This window comes from Daucus carota, chromosome 2 (genome assembly GCF_001625215.2).
Source record: "Daucus carota subsp. sativus chromosome 2, DH1 v3.0, whole genome shotgun sequence".
Taxonomy (NCBI): domain Eukaryota; kingdom Viridiplantae; phylum Streptophyta; class Magnoliopsida; order Apiales; family Apiaceae; genus Daucus; species Daucus carota.
Genome location: NC_030382.2, coordinates 57656677 through 57672070, shown reverse-complemented (window position 1 = coordinate 57672070; position 15394 = coordinate 57656677). Strand labels below are relative to the sequence as shown.

At 33.9% G+C, this 15394-nt stretch overlaps 1 protein-coding gene and 1 long non-coding RNA gene across 6 annotated transcripts; one reads left to right on the top strand and one right to left on the bottom strand.

Moving 5' to 3' along the window:
• Positions 1 to 148: 148 nt before the first annotated feature.
• On the top strand, positions 149 to 5782 carry LOC108207912 (uncharacterized). Of its 3 annotated transcripts, none has more exons than XR_010289322.1 (10): positions 149 to 468; positions 543 to 565; positions 654 to 774; positions 893 to 962; positions 1280 to 1381; positions 2151 to 2316; positions 3388 to 3808; positions 4763 to 4839; positions 4946 to 5230; positions 5579 to 5782. It is a non-coding gene; the product is annotated as an uncharacterized LOC108207912 (long non-coding RNA). The 3 variants fall into 3 exon arrangements; XR_001804239.2 differs by having other exon boundaries at positions 2151 to 3501; positions 3738 to 3808; XR_001804233.2 differs by having other exon boundaries at positions 2151 to 3808.
• Positions 5783 to 9127: 3345 nt separating this feature from the next.
• LOC108209916 (scarecrow-like protein 6) lies at positions 9128 to 13458 on the bottom strand. 3 transcript variants are annotated; one of them, XM_064088431.1, is made up of 3 exons: positions 13053 to 13458; positions 12842 to 12917; positions 9128 to 12760 (listed from the first exon to the last, which is right to left on the bottom strand). In XM_064088431.1, exon 3 carries the CDS (start codon positions 12638 to 12640, stop codon positions 10919 to 10921), a length of 1722 nt encoding a protein of 573 aa, XP_063944501.1. In that variant the 5' UTR covers positions 12641 to 12760; positions 12842 to 12917; positions 13053 to 13458; the 3' UTR covers positions 9128 to 10918. The 3 variants fall into 3 exon arrangements, with proteins under 3 accessions (XP_063944501.1, XP_017236616.1, XP_017236617.1); XM_017381127.2 differs by having other exon boundaries at positions 9128 to 12738; XM_017381128.2 differs by having other exon boundaries at positions 12842 to 13458.
• Between the last annotated feature and the right edge of the window lie 1936 nt (positions 13459 to 15394).

The following is a 15394-nucleotide window of genomic DNA, read 5'->3' as shown; positions in this document are numbered from 1 at the left end:
ATATTCTTTTAATGACGGTAGCGAAATGTTCGATGTAATTCTTTTTGCAAAATGTCAGATAATAGTATCTTTTTCTGAGATAATTTATATTCTTTTAGTGAGGGGAGCGAAATGTTCGATGTAATTCTTTTTGCAAAATATCAGATAATAGTACCTTTTTCTCGGATAATTCATTATCAATATAATCTAAATTCCTGCTAACATAACTACCCATTATTCATGTCTAATATTGTCTTTTTCCACTTATTTGGGTTGATCCATTTAGCATGGATATTACCCGTTAGATACAGTGGCTTCTTGCGCTTCAGTTATGGACCGGTTATCATCTTATTGTCAGCGGTTAATGAAAATTCAAATTTATCTTGCCTCTTCTGAAACTGTAAGAACCGTGATTTGCGTTGCCCACCACAATCCATTCGTTCTTCTCCAAACTGCGTTCTCGACTGGCCCGAGAGATGGATGCATCAGGTGAATATCATGGCTCCACTGTCGCTTTTCCCAGTCTCTTTTGTTTCATGTACTGATGCGTACATTATTTGCAGCGTCTGCGCGGATACCGCCCAAGGTCCTCACTCGCCGTCTTCCACGAATCAGGTGCTGTTATGATGTTGTCCTTATTTACCATTTGTCACTAAACATTTTGATTTATGCAGAAACTTGCACCTGTTGAAAGAGTGTTCCCTGTGCATTCCGTGTCTACCATTCATGACTCTGGAATAAGCAACAACGAAAATTCAAACCCCAATATCATCTCTACTCCTTCCACTGGCAGAGGTACGTTCTGTTTCTTATTCAAAACCCAAAATCCTCTTTTAGGAGATCAGGTGTTTGTTGTTTTGCTTTAGATGATATTCATATTTTTCACATGTCATCTGATTTCTGTGATGCTCAGACTATCCTAAATCTTCTGCCTTCCGCGAACCGGGGTAATGCAGTCCGTCGTACACCAACCACTGGTTCAGGTTAGCCTTTATGTGTAATACTTGCTTATGTGGTATACAAAAATCAATCTGACCCTGTTTGTTTGCATCCCTTTTTTTTGATAGAACAAATACCAGGCATTTTGTTTTGCTGGATTGCAGCAATGGCTTCATTGTAGAATGTTATACCTCATGATTAAAAATTATAAACCATTAGCAGTCTACTATATAAGTGTAATCAATGCTGGAGAATGTATAAGTGAAATGGTAACAAGTAGTAACTTTATTGTCAGCACAAATCAGCTTTTAGTTATCTTTCTGTGTTATTAACATGAGAAACTACTTCTCTGGTTTTGCAGCTGGTTTTCACTTTGTCCGCAATTGTTTATGGGCAACCTGAAAATATCACATCAGTCGAGGATTTTGAGCTGAAAGCTATGAACCTGTATGAGCTCACTAAGGTATATAGCTACAACATATGTAGCTATAATTTTATGCTCCTAAAATTTATGTTCATTGTCCCTATTCTTTATTATCCCTGTTTTTTTTTTTGAAAATTTTATGTATTTTTAGAATCTGGGGTCTTTGACTTTTGAATAATTTTCATGTGACTGGTATCTTAGAGTTTTCCTCTTTTGTACAGTATGTGTTTCTTTGCAAATTAGACTTATATTTTTAGCTTAATGCTTTGGTATAAAAATCTTTTGACACTCTCTGATCACTAAAATACAAGAAAAAGCTGAGTATATATAAATCTATATAAAAACCAATTACAAGAAATCAAGATGAACACATATGTACAATACCATTCAGAACTACATACAAAAACATGTTACATAGGCTTATTTTAAATCACAAGTCTATGACCTAGAATAACAGCATGTATCCAAGTGAACAAAATTATGATCAAAGTGTGCCAGGACTACCTTATTCGACTAGAATTGTACAATGCTAATAAAGGAGAGTATGCATGCAATAAGAAAATACGAAATTAACAATAAAATAGAGATGAGATAGTTAATCAAACAAATTAAGAGCCTCATAATCAATACACACAAAACATAATAAACCTTTATTATAGAAAGTTACAAATAGTTTTTAACTATATGTAACCATAGTAAAAAAATAATAGCTCCAAATTCAAGGCATTATTCCTCTGTTTTGAAATTTATTTCAGAAAAATAATGTAGTTTGTCTTTGTTTGAATGATATACATTGTTCAATTTGTAGGAAGGGTTTTCAAGATCTATTCACATACTTTCTCATCGTGGTCAGAGCATTTGTTGTTATCCAGTGTTGTATGTGTAGAAGAAAGGATCAATGATACATATGAGGACTATATACACTAAAGACCTGCTTCGTATAGTGACAGAAGTTTGTGGATGCTGAGGATCAGGTAATCCGCATATGCTTATTTATGTATGAAATTTCAGAGATTGATTATGACATTTCAGAGACAAAGCAACATGTACATTTTACAATATAAGCATGATTTAATATGACACTGATAGTAGTGCTCCTTTTTGCTTAAAAGACTGAACTAATCCAACTGCTTATATATACTTCTATATTGCTAAATGGGTTTGGGACTTGGGAGTATTAAGAAGTAGTTTTGTTGTGTGTTGGGTATAGTAAAAACCTTTTAAATTTGTAGAAACACAAGTATATATACTAGATTTGGAGGGCTTGGTCTTGGAATTATGATTATGATTGGTAAAGAGTTGTTAAATGGATAGAAGGCATTGTTAAATTTAGTGTTAAAATGCAGTCTTGGCTATATTCGAGCAAAAGAAAGAAATACAGGAGGATTCTCACACAGTTATAATACATATTGGTAAAATTTGGTACTCCTTATATGTGGACAGGTTGGGAGCAGGTTGTGGACACAGGTGCGAATTCTATTGGATGAGAAAAATTATTGCTAATATGTCATTTAAAAAACTTTAACGGGAGAAGTCGGAGGCCATGCGGCTTGATAAGCAATATGAATAACAAAAATTCACCTTATGTATGGTGCTTATGGATATATTTTTTAGCTTAAAATCTTTGATTATTGGTTGGACAAATTAATATGGGTATAATAATTGTTGTATTTTGTTAGTAGTTATTTGACACAACTAAGTAAGTCCATGGTTTTAAACTTTCTCATGCTCATGAGTATTTATGTTAAAGTATTTTGGTATTAGTGAAGCAAGCACAATGGATGAACCATATTAATCTGTTATTTAATTTTGTGTCATGACCATCTGTAGAATATTCGTTAAATGCTCCATTTAGATCAAAATATGGCAACTTTAATACATCTTATCCAAGTCTTATTTTATCGAAATCAAATATGTTTGAATGTTGCATAGAAAACAGTTTCAGGATTTTGGAAGATCAGAAATGGAAGGATCAGGTTATGAACTTCATTTTTAGGCTTAGAACTATGATTCAATCTAATTGAACCGGTTGTTGTTTGAGACAGGAAGTTGCTGCAGGGGAACTGTGCTAGGTGGCAAAGATTTAATTTTTTCAGGAACTTCAACAACCATGAAGCAGGTTATTCACTGTAAAGTTGTGAGTCAACATCATGCATCAGGTAATGCCATTTTCTAATGCTTAGTTTATATCCATGCTTAGTTTATAACAATGATCCTTTCCAGATTTATTAATTTAGCATGTGAACATCTCCCATATATTAATGACAGTTATAAGCAAACAAAATTGTGAACCATGGACACTTTTTTCTGCCAAAACAGTTGATGACTTTAATCATCTGTCTATAACAGCTGTTAGTTATTATAGGATCAAATTATGTTATATACTTACTGCCAGGACAAAGCTCCCGGTTAGTACACCATCTGATCTTCAGTACAATAAGCCTGGAAGTGTTGGCCGTGCATCAGGTAATGCCATTTTCCACATCTTAATTTATATACATAATATTTTCACAGCTTCAATTTCTAGCAATTTAGCATACCAGTTGATATTTTGCAACAAGACAGAATATATAAAGCATGGCAATATATTGTTTCAAGATCTGTTTATTAGCAAGTCGGAGAAGTTGCTACATAATAGTGCTTGAAAAGTTTATCCTGTAGTCATTAAGCAATTATTATCTTACCCAACTAACAGTTGTTGCCTGTGCTGGGATAGATCGTAAGCCTGCAACATACGGAAGAGATGGCGAATAAGGAGATGAAGATATAACAATTTAAATTGTCATTATCACGATGCCAGTTATAACTAAGAGATGCACTTAAAAATCGATTCTAAATGCACAATATAAATTGGAATCCAGAATAAAAAGTTTATGAATCCCATAGAAGAATGTTGCTCACCGACAAATAGTGGTACAACTACAAAGCATTTATCACAATTTTTTTTAATAAAAAGTATGATGTTTCTAACTTGCTATGTAGATGCTCAATAAGAACCAGAAACAGACCTGAGTTGATAACACAAATAAAGCTGCACTGGTGAAGTGTTGAGTTGCCCTGAATTAGTCTATCATAATTAATAGAAAAGCTAACATAACTAATTTAAGTAAAGAATTAGTTGCAGCAGGAAAGCTAAATTTCTGACTAGCTACTTAAAGTTTCAAAAGTTGTACTAAGATTCAATATCTTGCATTCTACTTATTATAGAACCTAGATAAATGCCTCAAAACAGTTTGATTTTGTATATAATTTTGTATTTAATTCTGAAGTCTGCCAATAATATTCTGTAAATTTTTTACTCTTCTGTTTTCAGTTCAGAGCTGACCATGTTCTTCCCGGGATAGACCGGGATGATTTTGGAACCATGTAAAAATCGGTTTTCTGGAATGAGAAATTAAAGCTTTTCTTTCCACATTTCAGACATGAAGTATTGCCCAACTCAAGCAAGGTTGTAAGGAATTGGCTTCATTGAATTTGTTTGCTATAATAACACAGAGGTAATGCCTGTAAATTTCTAAATCTGTCTTCCTTTCTTAGATTTAGATTTTATAGATCACATACATATATTTTTAAATGTTGTCATCTGTCAAAATTAATGTGTAGACTTGATGAGGAGGGTAATGTATGCAGCAGTTCAGATAGTCCATTGATATATCTGTATGGGGCTAAGGATTCCACCTAAATTGATCATCTGGACACCAAGGACTCAAATCCGTGCTTTCTTGGTCTAACAGTGTTCGAGAGACTTAATGAATCCTACCTAAGTGATCATGATTACCAACATATAACTCAATCTAAGTACACTCCTATGACCAGAGAAAATCAGAATCAGGACGGCATGTCAATGAAGGTGAGGAAGCTGACAATCAGGACGGCATGTCAATGAAGGTGAGGAAGCTGACTTGATCATGTTCTATGTTTTAATCATGCAAGGAATTCATATTGTAAGATCATATATTGTTAGATGAGGAAGTTGCTTGACTTATATATTGATTTCGTGTTTATGTGCTTCCATGTCACTTGATTATGCACATTTTTAATAGATTTGGCTCAATGTAATCAAATTTTGCTAAGGAGATTGACCAACTTTTATTCCATCTCTCAATTCATTTATTCTGCCTTCTTTCTAAGAGTCCAAGTTGAGGATCTATTAGATGTTTTAGAGGCATATTATGTTTCTGTTGTGATATATTTGGCTAATAAAATTGCCTAAATTGTTGGCTTTGTGGATTCTAGGGATGCTACACCTCTTGCAAGCGTGCGACCGACTAATGTGAACCAAAGAGTGTTGCTGATATACAATAAAGTTGGATGGAAAATATGTCAGGCCTCTAATTAGGAATATACACTGGTTTTTTATTTAAATTTTTGTACAAATTTTGTTGCATGGTTGTATGAAATCAATTTTCAGAGTATAACAATTTAATATAAATGTTAGTAGCGGGGCTTACAAAGTTCAAAGTTATATAATACTTTTACTTTTTATTGCTTTAAGAAATAAGATGTTTAGAATGACAAAGAATTGTGCATCATTTTTAATATTGAAAAAGCATGGAAAGTATAGATAAATTAGTTTTTGCAGAAATTCCTGATAGCAATGCGGATCCTGTTGCCTATTCAGCTGTGTGCAGCTATATGATGCATGGCCCGTGTGAAAAGGATTCCACATACTTACTGTGTATATGGTCAAGGCATGGCCCGTGTGAAAAGGATTCCACATACTTACTGTGTATATGGTCAAGGATAAATGTTCTAAACATTTTCCAGAAAGGTATCAGCACTTATAGTTCTTTTTTTAATGTTTTATATTGTCGTTAAATTTTGTCTGGAGACTTGATGCTATACATACGATAGACAATTCTGCAAAGAATCATTCCAGGGATTGCGGCAACGGGACACATCATTCAGATTGTCCTCTGTTAAAACTGTTGACACCTTGGCTAAAAGAAGCAAATAGCTGTTTGACTTATATTTTTGTAAAATTTAAGAGGAATAAAAACTTATACACTTTGGCAAGCTACCATCTCTCCGTCAGCCAATGAATTATTTTGTCCCCACGCTGTGAGTTTAATCAATGTCATATTTAGTGAGGGAAACTTCAATGGGGAATGTCAATTTACGGCCATTGATATTGTGTTATCTTTTAAAACCATGACTTAACTATTATTGGATGTTCCAATTATCATAACAGTGTTCCTGACAAAATAAAAAATTAAAAAATTATCATAAGAGGAAAATTTGTAAGAACTTATCATGCTAGGAAAATTTGTCTCTTAACTTTGAGTGAATCTCATTTCGGGCTGTAAGTTTATAAGAACTTATCATGATTTGGATGAAATTTATGTATAACTTTTTTTTGGTCAGGTAAGTTTATGTATAAGTTATGTTAATATAAAATCTTATAAAAAACTCGATTTTCTCATCATATTTTATATCTATGGTTTAGTCATTCTTTGTCAGGTTATTACACATGAGATTCAGAGTACCTTCAAATCTTCTTCATAGCTTTTATGGGATTTGATCACTTGGTCCAATAAGAAGGAAAGTAGGTATATTCATAACACGAGCCAGCTGAAATGAGCATGCCAAGACTTCGAGATTAATTTGCAAGGATGATAGTAGCCTCTGAGTTCTATTGACCAAAGTTTTAGTATCTGTGTGCGAAGCACGGGCATAAAGCTAGTAAGTCTCAATATATTCATCATTGAAATATTATATTAATCTTTTTACTTTTGTTTAACTTATAATTATTTTTAATATGACAAGTGTGCATGTTAAATCATCGATGTAAATAATTTTATATTATTATTAATTTATGATTTATTAAAATTTAAATTATAAAAAAAATTGATAAATTATTTATTTGAGTGTTATAATTTTTTATTAAAAAAATCTTAAAATTAAGAAAATTGATTATGAAATTTAAATCAGTTTTTAATTTATTTTTAATTTTAAATAAATTTCTGACTTCCGCTTAAAATTGGAAATGATTTTAATCAGGCTGCTAAAAATCGACGACTCCTTTTGTTAATCATCGTGATCAACAGAGAAAGAGACAAGTTTGACAAAAAGCAGCATTGCTTGGTTGGCCTACTCTATGCGAGTGCTACATGAAACTTCTAAGTTCTATCGATGTTGGAGATAAAGTTTCGAAAAAAGCAAGGAAGACCTTGATTTGGAAAGTCGTCCAATTGCTGGTTTTGTGGAGCCAAGTTTCCCCTCTTATTGACAAAGATATCCGCACAAATAATATGGCCCGAAGTGTAACAGAACACATTTTAAGCAAAATTCGAATTTTTTACATAATTTCAAATAAAATCCAGCCTGACTGCCTAAGTATGACCATGTAACCGAATTGAAATTGAAAATTTTTGGAATTTTTAAAAATCCAATCTTAACATGTCATTGCAGTTGTGTAATCGACTTGAACTTATATTTCCAGTTGTAAACAATATAAGAGGATGTTTAGTTTATGGTTAATGAACCCGATTAACGGGGATCGAAATATTAATCTCATAACAAATGTTTGAACTTTGAATTAGTTATTTGGTATTTTCATTCTCAACTTTAGTTCAAATACCCCTAAAAGCTAAAAGATGCAAGGATGGTGCACATGGAAATTTTGATAACTTTTGTATATTTGTGATGAAATAATAGGGGAAAGCGTTGTTTCTACGCTCACTAGGGGATGATAAGAAAGTGCAAAAAATAATGGACGGGACTAGCGAGAAGAGTGGATGGTGGAGAAGGTAGTGGAACAAGTATCTATATCCATAAATGTTTGTGTGCGTGTCTTTTGTGTGGAGAGATGCAAATCATTTCTTGAACAAGTGACGGGTGGGGGGCCGGCCCAAGCACCATCAATCAAATTTATATTTTTAATTTTAATGTATATTTTTTTATGTATGTAATAAATTAAAAATTGATTGAAATATTGAAATATGTCAGAAACTGACTCAAAAAAATAAATTTCTGATCAACTTATTTTGTTTTATAATTTTTAAATAAAAATCAATTTCAACACTAAAATAAATAATTCATTAAATTTTTATCATTTTAATAACTCATAACTCATCTATAATATAAAATTATCCAAACAGATAACTTAAGTCAAATTCTTATTATATTAAATCAATATAAATCATAAATCCCCGCAGTTAAGAACGGATCCCAACTCAAAACTCACTAGTCTGCTCTGAACTCATTGTTACATCTTACTATTGCCCAGCAAATCTACTCTTAACACTAAAGAAGTTTACTAGCATTAAAATTTAAAGAACCCAAGTTAGTTGAACGAGAATTCTTTTTGGCAAAAGCCGAAAACTTTATACTAGTACTTCATGGGTTGCTAGCTTTATAGGACATATCAAAGTGACTTTTGGATTTAATATCATAACATTAACAAGTACCGGGAATTGGTTTTCTGAACATGGAAAGAAAGAGCCAGATTTATAAAGTGAATACACCTTTTAGCTTTTAGTAGTAGTGTTAAAAGAGGCCCCTTTTCTTTCTCTCTTTCTCTAAAGATCACCATTGAACCATCAATTTCGAATTCCCCAAGTACAGCGATCATATTTCATCCCAATAACGTTCATGCACGAAATAGTGCTAGAAAGTATAAAGGTAGGGACGAAAATACGAATCTATAATGGTCTCCCATCGACCTTGAAAAACAAAAAAAGATTTATTCGCCTAGCAAGTTATCCTGCATCGATTTCATGTCAGGTTGTCGAACGTTCACGTCTCTTAGCCCTTAGGTGTTGCCATCTCGAAAATAGGTAGAAATACGACTAAGAAGAGACTGTCAAATTGCAAGAGTGACCCTGATTACAGACGAACAAGACTTGCGCTTACCATATTGTCATTTAACGATCCTAAAATTGTCAACAACGAATTCTTTAAATACATACAACTTAGGGCCCGAAAACTGCTCTTCACCAAGGCTCACAAATCTCATGGCCGCTCGTCACATGACACATGGTATGGAACATAGTACGGAAAGAGGCTCAATACCAAATTATAAATCAACATGTCTTGAGCCTTACTAAATTGAATACCTTAAAATTGACAGGGATCTACGTTAGCAATCACAATAATTGTACACCCTAATCTAACTTAAAAATGAGATGCAAGTGGCCTATCATTCTCAAACATTATCAAGGTTGTCGACAAGGAAAGCTCCACTGCACATTTCAATATAATAACCAATAAAGAAGCCGGGGGAGAAACAAATAAGCAAGACTTTCCATAGAGTAATTTACTAGTATTGAAGATGTAAAATACTCAATTAAATATAAACCCCATGTGGTCTGATTAGTAGATGTACAAGAAAGTAAGAAACTCTATATGGAATGAATGTTACGAATTCAATGCATCTATATATATCACATATAAATTATAGAACTCTCCCTGATTGAAGAAATAAACTATGTTTATAACAAAGTAATAACAATGTGGATTTGACATGATTAATGTAATCATGTAAATGCCGGTGGAGAAGTTATCAACCAACCGACACAACTTAAACTCAACAAAACTATGTTGTCGACAATCATCAGACTTAGAACTAGCAAGAAGTTGTAATCTATATGTCAGAAGTAGCTGTAAGCCTGTAATATATTAAACCAATAGTTAAGTATCTGCAAGGCTAATTCTAAATACTAGCATGTCAGAAGGTAAAAGAATCCTTGACTGATCAGAGTCTTTACTTGGATGAATTGACTGGATCAAAAAGATTACTAAGATATGTAATTACTTCGAAAAAGACAGCAAAAAGTATCTCCAATATAATGTTGCATCCCTGATCTGAAAAGACACAGGACAATCTCTTATGCATTCAAGAATCCAACACTATTCTCTTCTGTAAGATCTTTGCCACGGTAAAGTTGGTTTCGCTATTGGCAACTAGAAACTCTTAATTAAATAAACACTTTACTTTTAAGAACAATCTGATCATATATGTAGCCAAATTCTAAGAGACAGAGTATGCAACAGTGTGAGAGTCGTTCACAAGATAATTTGGTGACTGGTAGAAGGCTATGTTTAGTTTCTTTATTCTCTTACAGTCAGAAAATACCCTAAAATTTAGCAGATACAATCATAATAACACAGACAAGCAAAATCAATGTGATAAACAAAACTTGCACTTAAAAGAACTAAGCAGAATATCAAAGAGAAGGGAGAGAAGTGATAAATCGTGCTAGTTTTTATCCGCAATACAATTCTCACCTACATTTCAGTTAAAATTTATAATCGAACAACTGAAAATATTCTTACCAGAGACATATATCTCATACAAAGCACCATTTGTCCAAATGAAATACTGACTACTAAATGCTGCAATATTAGTTTCTGCTCTACAATAATATAGTCTGCCCAAGTCAGGACTAACTACACAATAAGCCAGATTAGACCCGGAAGGAAGTAAATATACAAACTTAAGTTGAAATGAGATACCACAATCAAGGTTTAAAATTTATTAAGGTAGTACCAATGAGTGGAGTCAGTTATAACCTCTGCTCTGCGGAAAGGCAACAACAAGAACTTGGGTTCGCTGTGGTAACAGTTTGTGGTTCTTCAGCACCTCCAAGCTGAAGCTGACATGAGTTCACGGTGCTGCCAGCATAAGACAAGTGATGCCTGGCGCTTCTCTACATGAAATCCCCGAACTTGGGTTCTCTTCACCAAGTACTCGGCCTGGGTTTCAGCAAAGTTACTAAATGCCACTGGTGAAAAACCCATGGAAGCAAAAAGAGATTTCCATGGGAGCGTATGTTCAGGAAAATGAAGACGACCCAACACCATACTTTCAATTTTGGGCTGAAAAAGAAACTTTTCAATTTTGGTAACTGTATCAGTAGTTACATTCGCAGCATCCAACGAGTCAAAGAGAATCTCATAGTATTGGAAGGTATGGAGGAGGTGCTGTGGGCAAGGCAGATCAATTCTTTCGCATCCACGGTCCATTGAGACCATGATTTTTGGAGATAGCTGCTTTATAAAGGACACGAGAGAGGGAAGGGCAGGTAGGTGGCTTGAAGAGGACCAGATAGGGAAATTCACAGCTACTGCTTCATTGTCGGATGAAACTGAATAAGAATTTGGGTCAAATGAGTCAAAATTCACCACCTCAAGTTCAAACGAAACACCAATTTTAGTAGCAAACTGCGTCAGATTTTCGTGCATTAGCCCAAGCTCAATGGGATGGTGGGTTGTGGGAGAGGCAAAAGCAGTAATTTTTAATGACGGAGGACCACTGTCCCTCCTAGGAAGCTCCTGCAAGAAAGAAGACCATTGTGCACCAAACCCAATATCAAAATCTATAATATGAATGCTATCTGCATTCCCCACTGCTTCAAGGAGGGCCTGATTTGATGTGAAATTCATGAACTGAATCAATGGTGAAACTTCTGAAAGCACTTTATAGGCACCTATCTTAAACATACCATCAACTGGTGTTGGAGTCCTTGATGGAATAGGGGATACCGGATTTGAAATCATAAGGAGGGACATTTGCAATGCCTCCTTAAAATAGAAAGCAGCCCTCTGAAAAGGCTTTATGTTGAGTGAAAGCTGGTGATTGAGCCGCGCCAATATCGCTTGCGCGTGTGAGAAAGTCCCAGACAATATTAACTCTGTAGCCTTATAGAGCTGGTCATATATTACCTGTTGCTGCTGCTGATGGAGGTGGCTTGCAGCTGAAATTTGCTCGCGAACGCCACCTGTCAAATCTTGATTTGGAGGAACAAATGGCTTCTGCAAAAGCTGGTGAGTAGGTAGTAAATTCAGCTGGTTGGCAAAACCTATCTGGGTTTGTTGTTTCGTGGATAAAACCTCATCAACAAATGGAATTTTAGTGACACCAGTGCTGCAGCTTGTCAGGCCAAGATTGTGCCTTTTCAGTTGAGGCTCAAATTGATGTTGTTCTTTCTGACTAAAATTGCTATTAGCTAGTAATAATGTAGAGGACATGTCCAGATTAGTTACACTCTGGTTTACAAACTGATGATTCTGAGGCAAGGACAAATTTGGGTTTGGGGGATTACGGTTGCTATTCAAAACCCTAGAATTCGGAGCCAGTGCTGAAGCAAAACTAGAATTAGAAATACCCGAATTGGAATTGAAACTAGTAACACCATTGCCCCAAGGCTCCATGCCAGATGAATCTTCGTTCCCGTTATTGTTCCCAGATTGCAAAAGCTGCTTCAAGCTCAAAGGAGTCTCCTCAACATCACCAGAAATCCACCTGAGCTGGTCTTGTGATGCCGAATCCGAAAGCCAACTTTCCCAATCTTCCATTCCAATTCCCAGTCCAAATCTTTGAGGACTTGCAGCTCCGGAAATGGGCTGCAGCTCTGCCGCCCACTCGTCTTTCTTGCCACCTCCTTGCTCATTTTCTGGTACAGAAATTGGCCATTTCTGATTCATAGTATTCTAAGACATTAACACCAAGCTGGCTGAGTAAACCAAAGATAAATTCTTGAATGTGAATAAAATTACCCTCTTTCTTGAACTTTGCTTCAAAGCTTAGACCTTCATTATCAACTACTTGACAATTATATCCTATTCCTCTCATCTAAATCAGCAATAAATCACAAACAAACAGTAAAAATCTCATCTCTACAACAAATAAACAAAAACCCACAAACAAAAATATCAAGAAAACACAAGAAATAACATACACATATACATACAAAATCTACCAACTTGCCTGCTAAAAAATGCTATTCGAGATTTGAAGGGTATGGATTGCTTAAAAGGCTAAAAAAAAATGGATTTAAGGAAAAAAATTAGGCCCAAGAATATGAATCTCTCAAGAACCCCATGTAGTGTGAATAATGAATCTGCTGCCCTTCTTTCCAATCTTTTCTACCTCTTTCAACTTCCATTTTTCACCATGAAAGCTCCTCTATGCCCTCAAGAAAGTGACCAAAAAGCCCTTCTCTTTTCTTCCTCTCTTGTACAGAACCAACTACAGATTCTTCTAATTAAACTTCTTGACTTGTTTTTCTTACCCTTGTCTGCTTTGAAAACCTAGTACTGTTGTAGGCTTCTGTGTTTCATGTAGAAGAAAAACAAAGCTGGCCCTCTTCTCTCTTTCTAACACACAAACATACTTTATAACTTTAATCTTTTTTTATAATTCATTTCTGTACCAATTGAAATGATTTTTAATTTAATTTCTTTGGCAATACAAAAGGTGGTGGGTACCCCACATGCCACAAATCTTTAGGGTTTCTACTTTCTTGATCTTGTATAAAAAAATAGTTGTACAGTAGTATCATCTAATACAGGGACAGGGGATTTTATAAAAATATTGTTTCTATATTTATTTTCAAAAATAGAGTATATGAGTTGGTTGAAAACAAATGAAATTGGACATATAATTATATCATATTTTTGATAAAATAATTCATAACTTCAATATATCGAAAAAAAACATTAAAATAATCATGGGTATTATATATTTTGTAGGATTTGATCCTTAACAAGTTGATATAGTTATTTCCAAATAAACTTTTTATTGGAATTTTTTGTCTTAATTTGTTTTTACAAGTTCACGGATTACATGACTTATAAATATTTCTAAGCTTATGAAAAAAAAAATGGTCAAAAATACGCAAAGAGCTGCCTTGACAAATTGTCAATATTTCTCTGGTTCAAACTTGTGCTTCACTTTTCACTGGTGATAACTAAGTAGAGGTTAAAGTAATGCAGCAGCGGTCACTATGTGGTTGGATGTTGTCTCCCCCTTTATGGTATGGGAAGTAACAATTAACAAGTTTGTGTTTTTCTCAACTTTTTTGCTTCTTTATCATACAAGATCCGTTTAGAGATAAGGTAGTACTCAATGTTTTTGATTAAAAGTGTTTTAACACATGATTAACATAACTTAATCAAGAGGATTTCGTTGAGGACTCAGGTCCCTTTAACCTTTAACATACAGTAACTAGGATCCTGTTTGTCCCAGCTCGAAGCCGACACTTGAATCGTTTCCAACCTGAAACAAGTCAGAATCCGACTTAAAAGTGAGAAATAAGCTTTAAACTGACTTAAAACCAGAAACTAGTTTGAAATACTTTTTTTAATGACTTAATTTTTTCGAGTATTTTTTTATAAAAATTATCCAAGTCATAAGTTACTCATAAAACACTTTTATTTTTATTATTATATTCTTATTAACTCATAAGCCGTTAATAAGTCAAAATTAACCAAAGCAACATTTTAAACTGCCAACTTATCAAATAATTCACGTTAAGCCATAAATTCTAAGTTCAGACAAACGGGCTCTAGTTCTACTGCGAGGTTTAAAGTCATTCTCGAATTTAAAATAAATTAATTTTAGAAATTGATATAATATCATTTTTAAATTGTTTTATTTTATCTTTTTGATTTTTTTTGGCAAGAATAAGCTTCTTCTAGTTTCTTTTTTGACCCGTTTGTGTAAAAAGGTAGAAACATTTTTAAAAAACTGAGAATACTGGCGCTGTTTGGTTGACAGAAGTAGAAGCTGCTTATGGCTTCTACTTCTCTTGACCCGTTTGTGTAATTAAGTATAAGCATTTTTAATAAGTTGAGAATGTTATCTTCTCTCTCACAGTTTCTATTTTTTTTCCAAACATTTTATTAACTTATTTACTTCTCACTTCTACTCCACTTTTTTAATTTAAGCAATAAGTCACTTATTCTAAGCTAACCCAAACGGCCCGATGTATCATGTATGTATTACTGGTTTCCTAGGGTTTAAGAATCAAGATTTCTTTTTCAATGGGTAAAGTAGAAAACATGGAAAAACACATTTTTTGATGAACAAGGAGGTGCGTGGTAATTTTCTGAATAATGAAAATATATACTTAATTAAGATATATCTGGATATATTTCTTTTTTCATAATAAATCCTTATTATCAATAAAAAGTGTACCTGGAAAGTAGTAGCTATAGGGACAATACCAGATACAGGGGTCACCCATGTAATTTTAGGCACCATAGATGGTGGTGGTGTCCAAACTTGTATAGGAAATTTGACAAGCCTATCTACTACAGAGAAAGCTT

What these genes read in the sequence shown, in the direction of transcription:
- LOC108209916 (XM_017381127.2), bottom strand. Translation starts at nt 12,917, where the DNA reads ATGAGAGGAATAGGATATAATTGTCAAGTAGTTGATAATGAAGGTCTA. An exon ending in AGCAAAGTTCAAGAAAGAGG is followed by an intron (nt 12,739 to 12,841) that starts GTAATTTTATTC and finishes TTTCTGTACCAG; the next exon opens with AAAATGAGCAAGGAGGTGGC.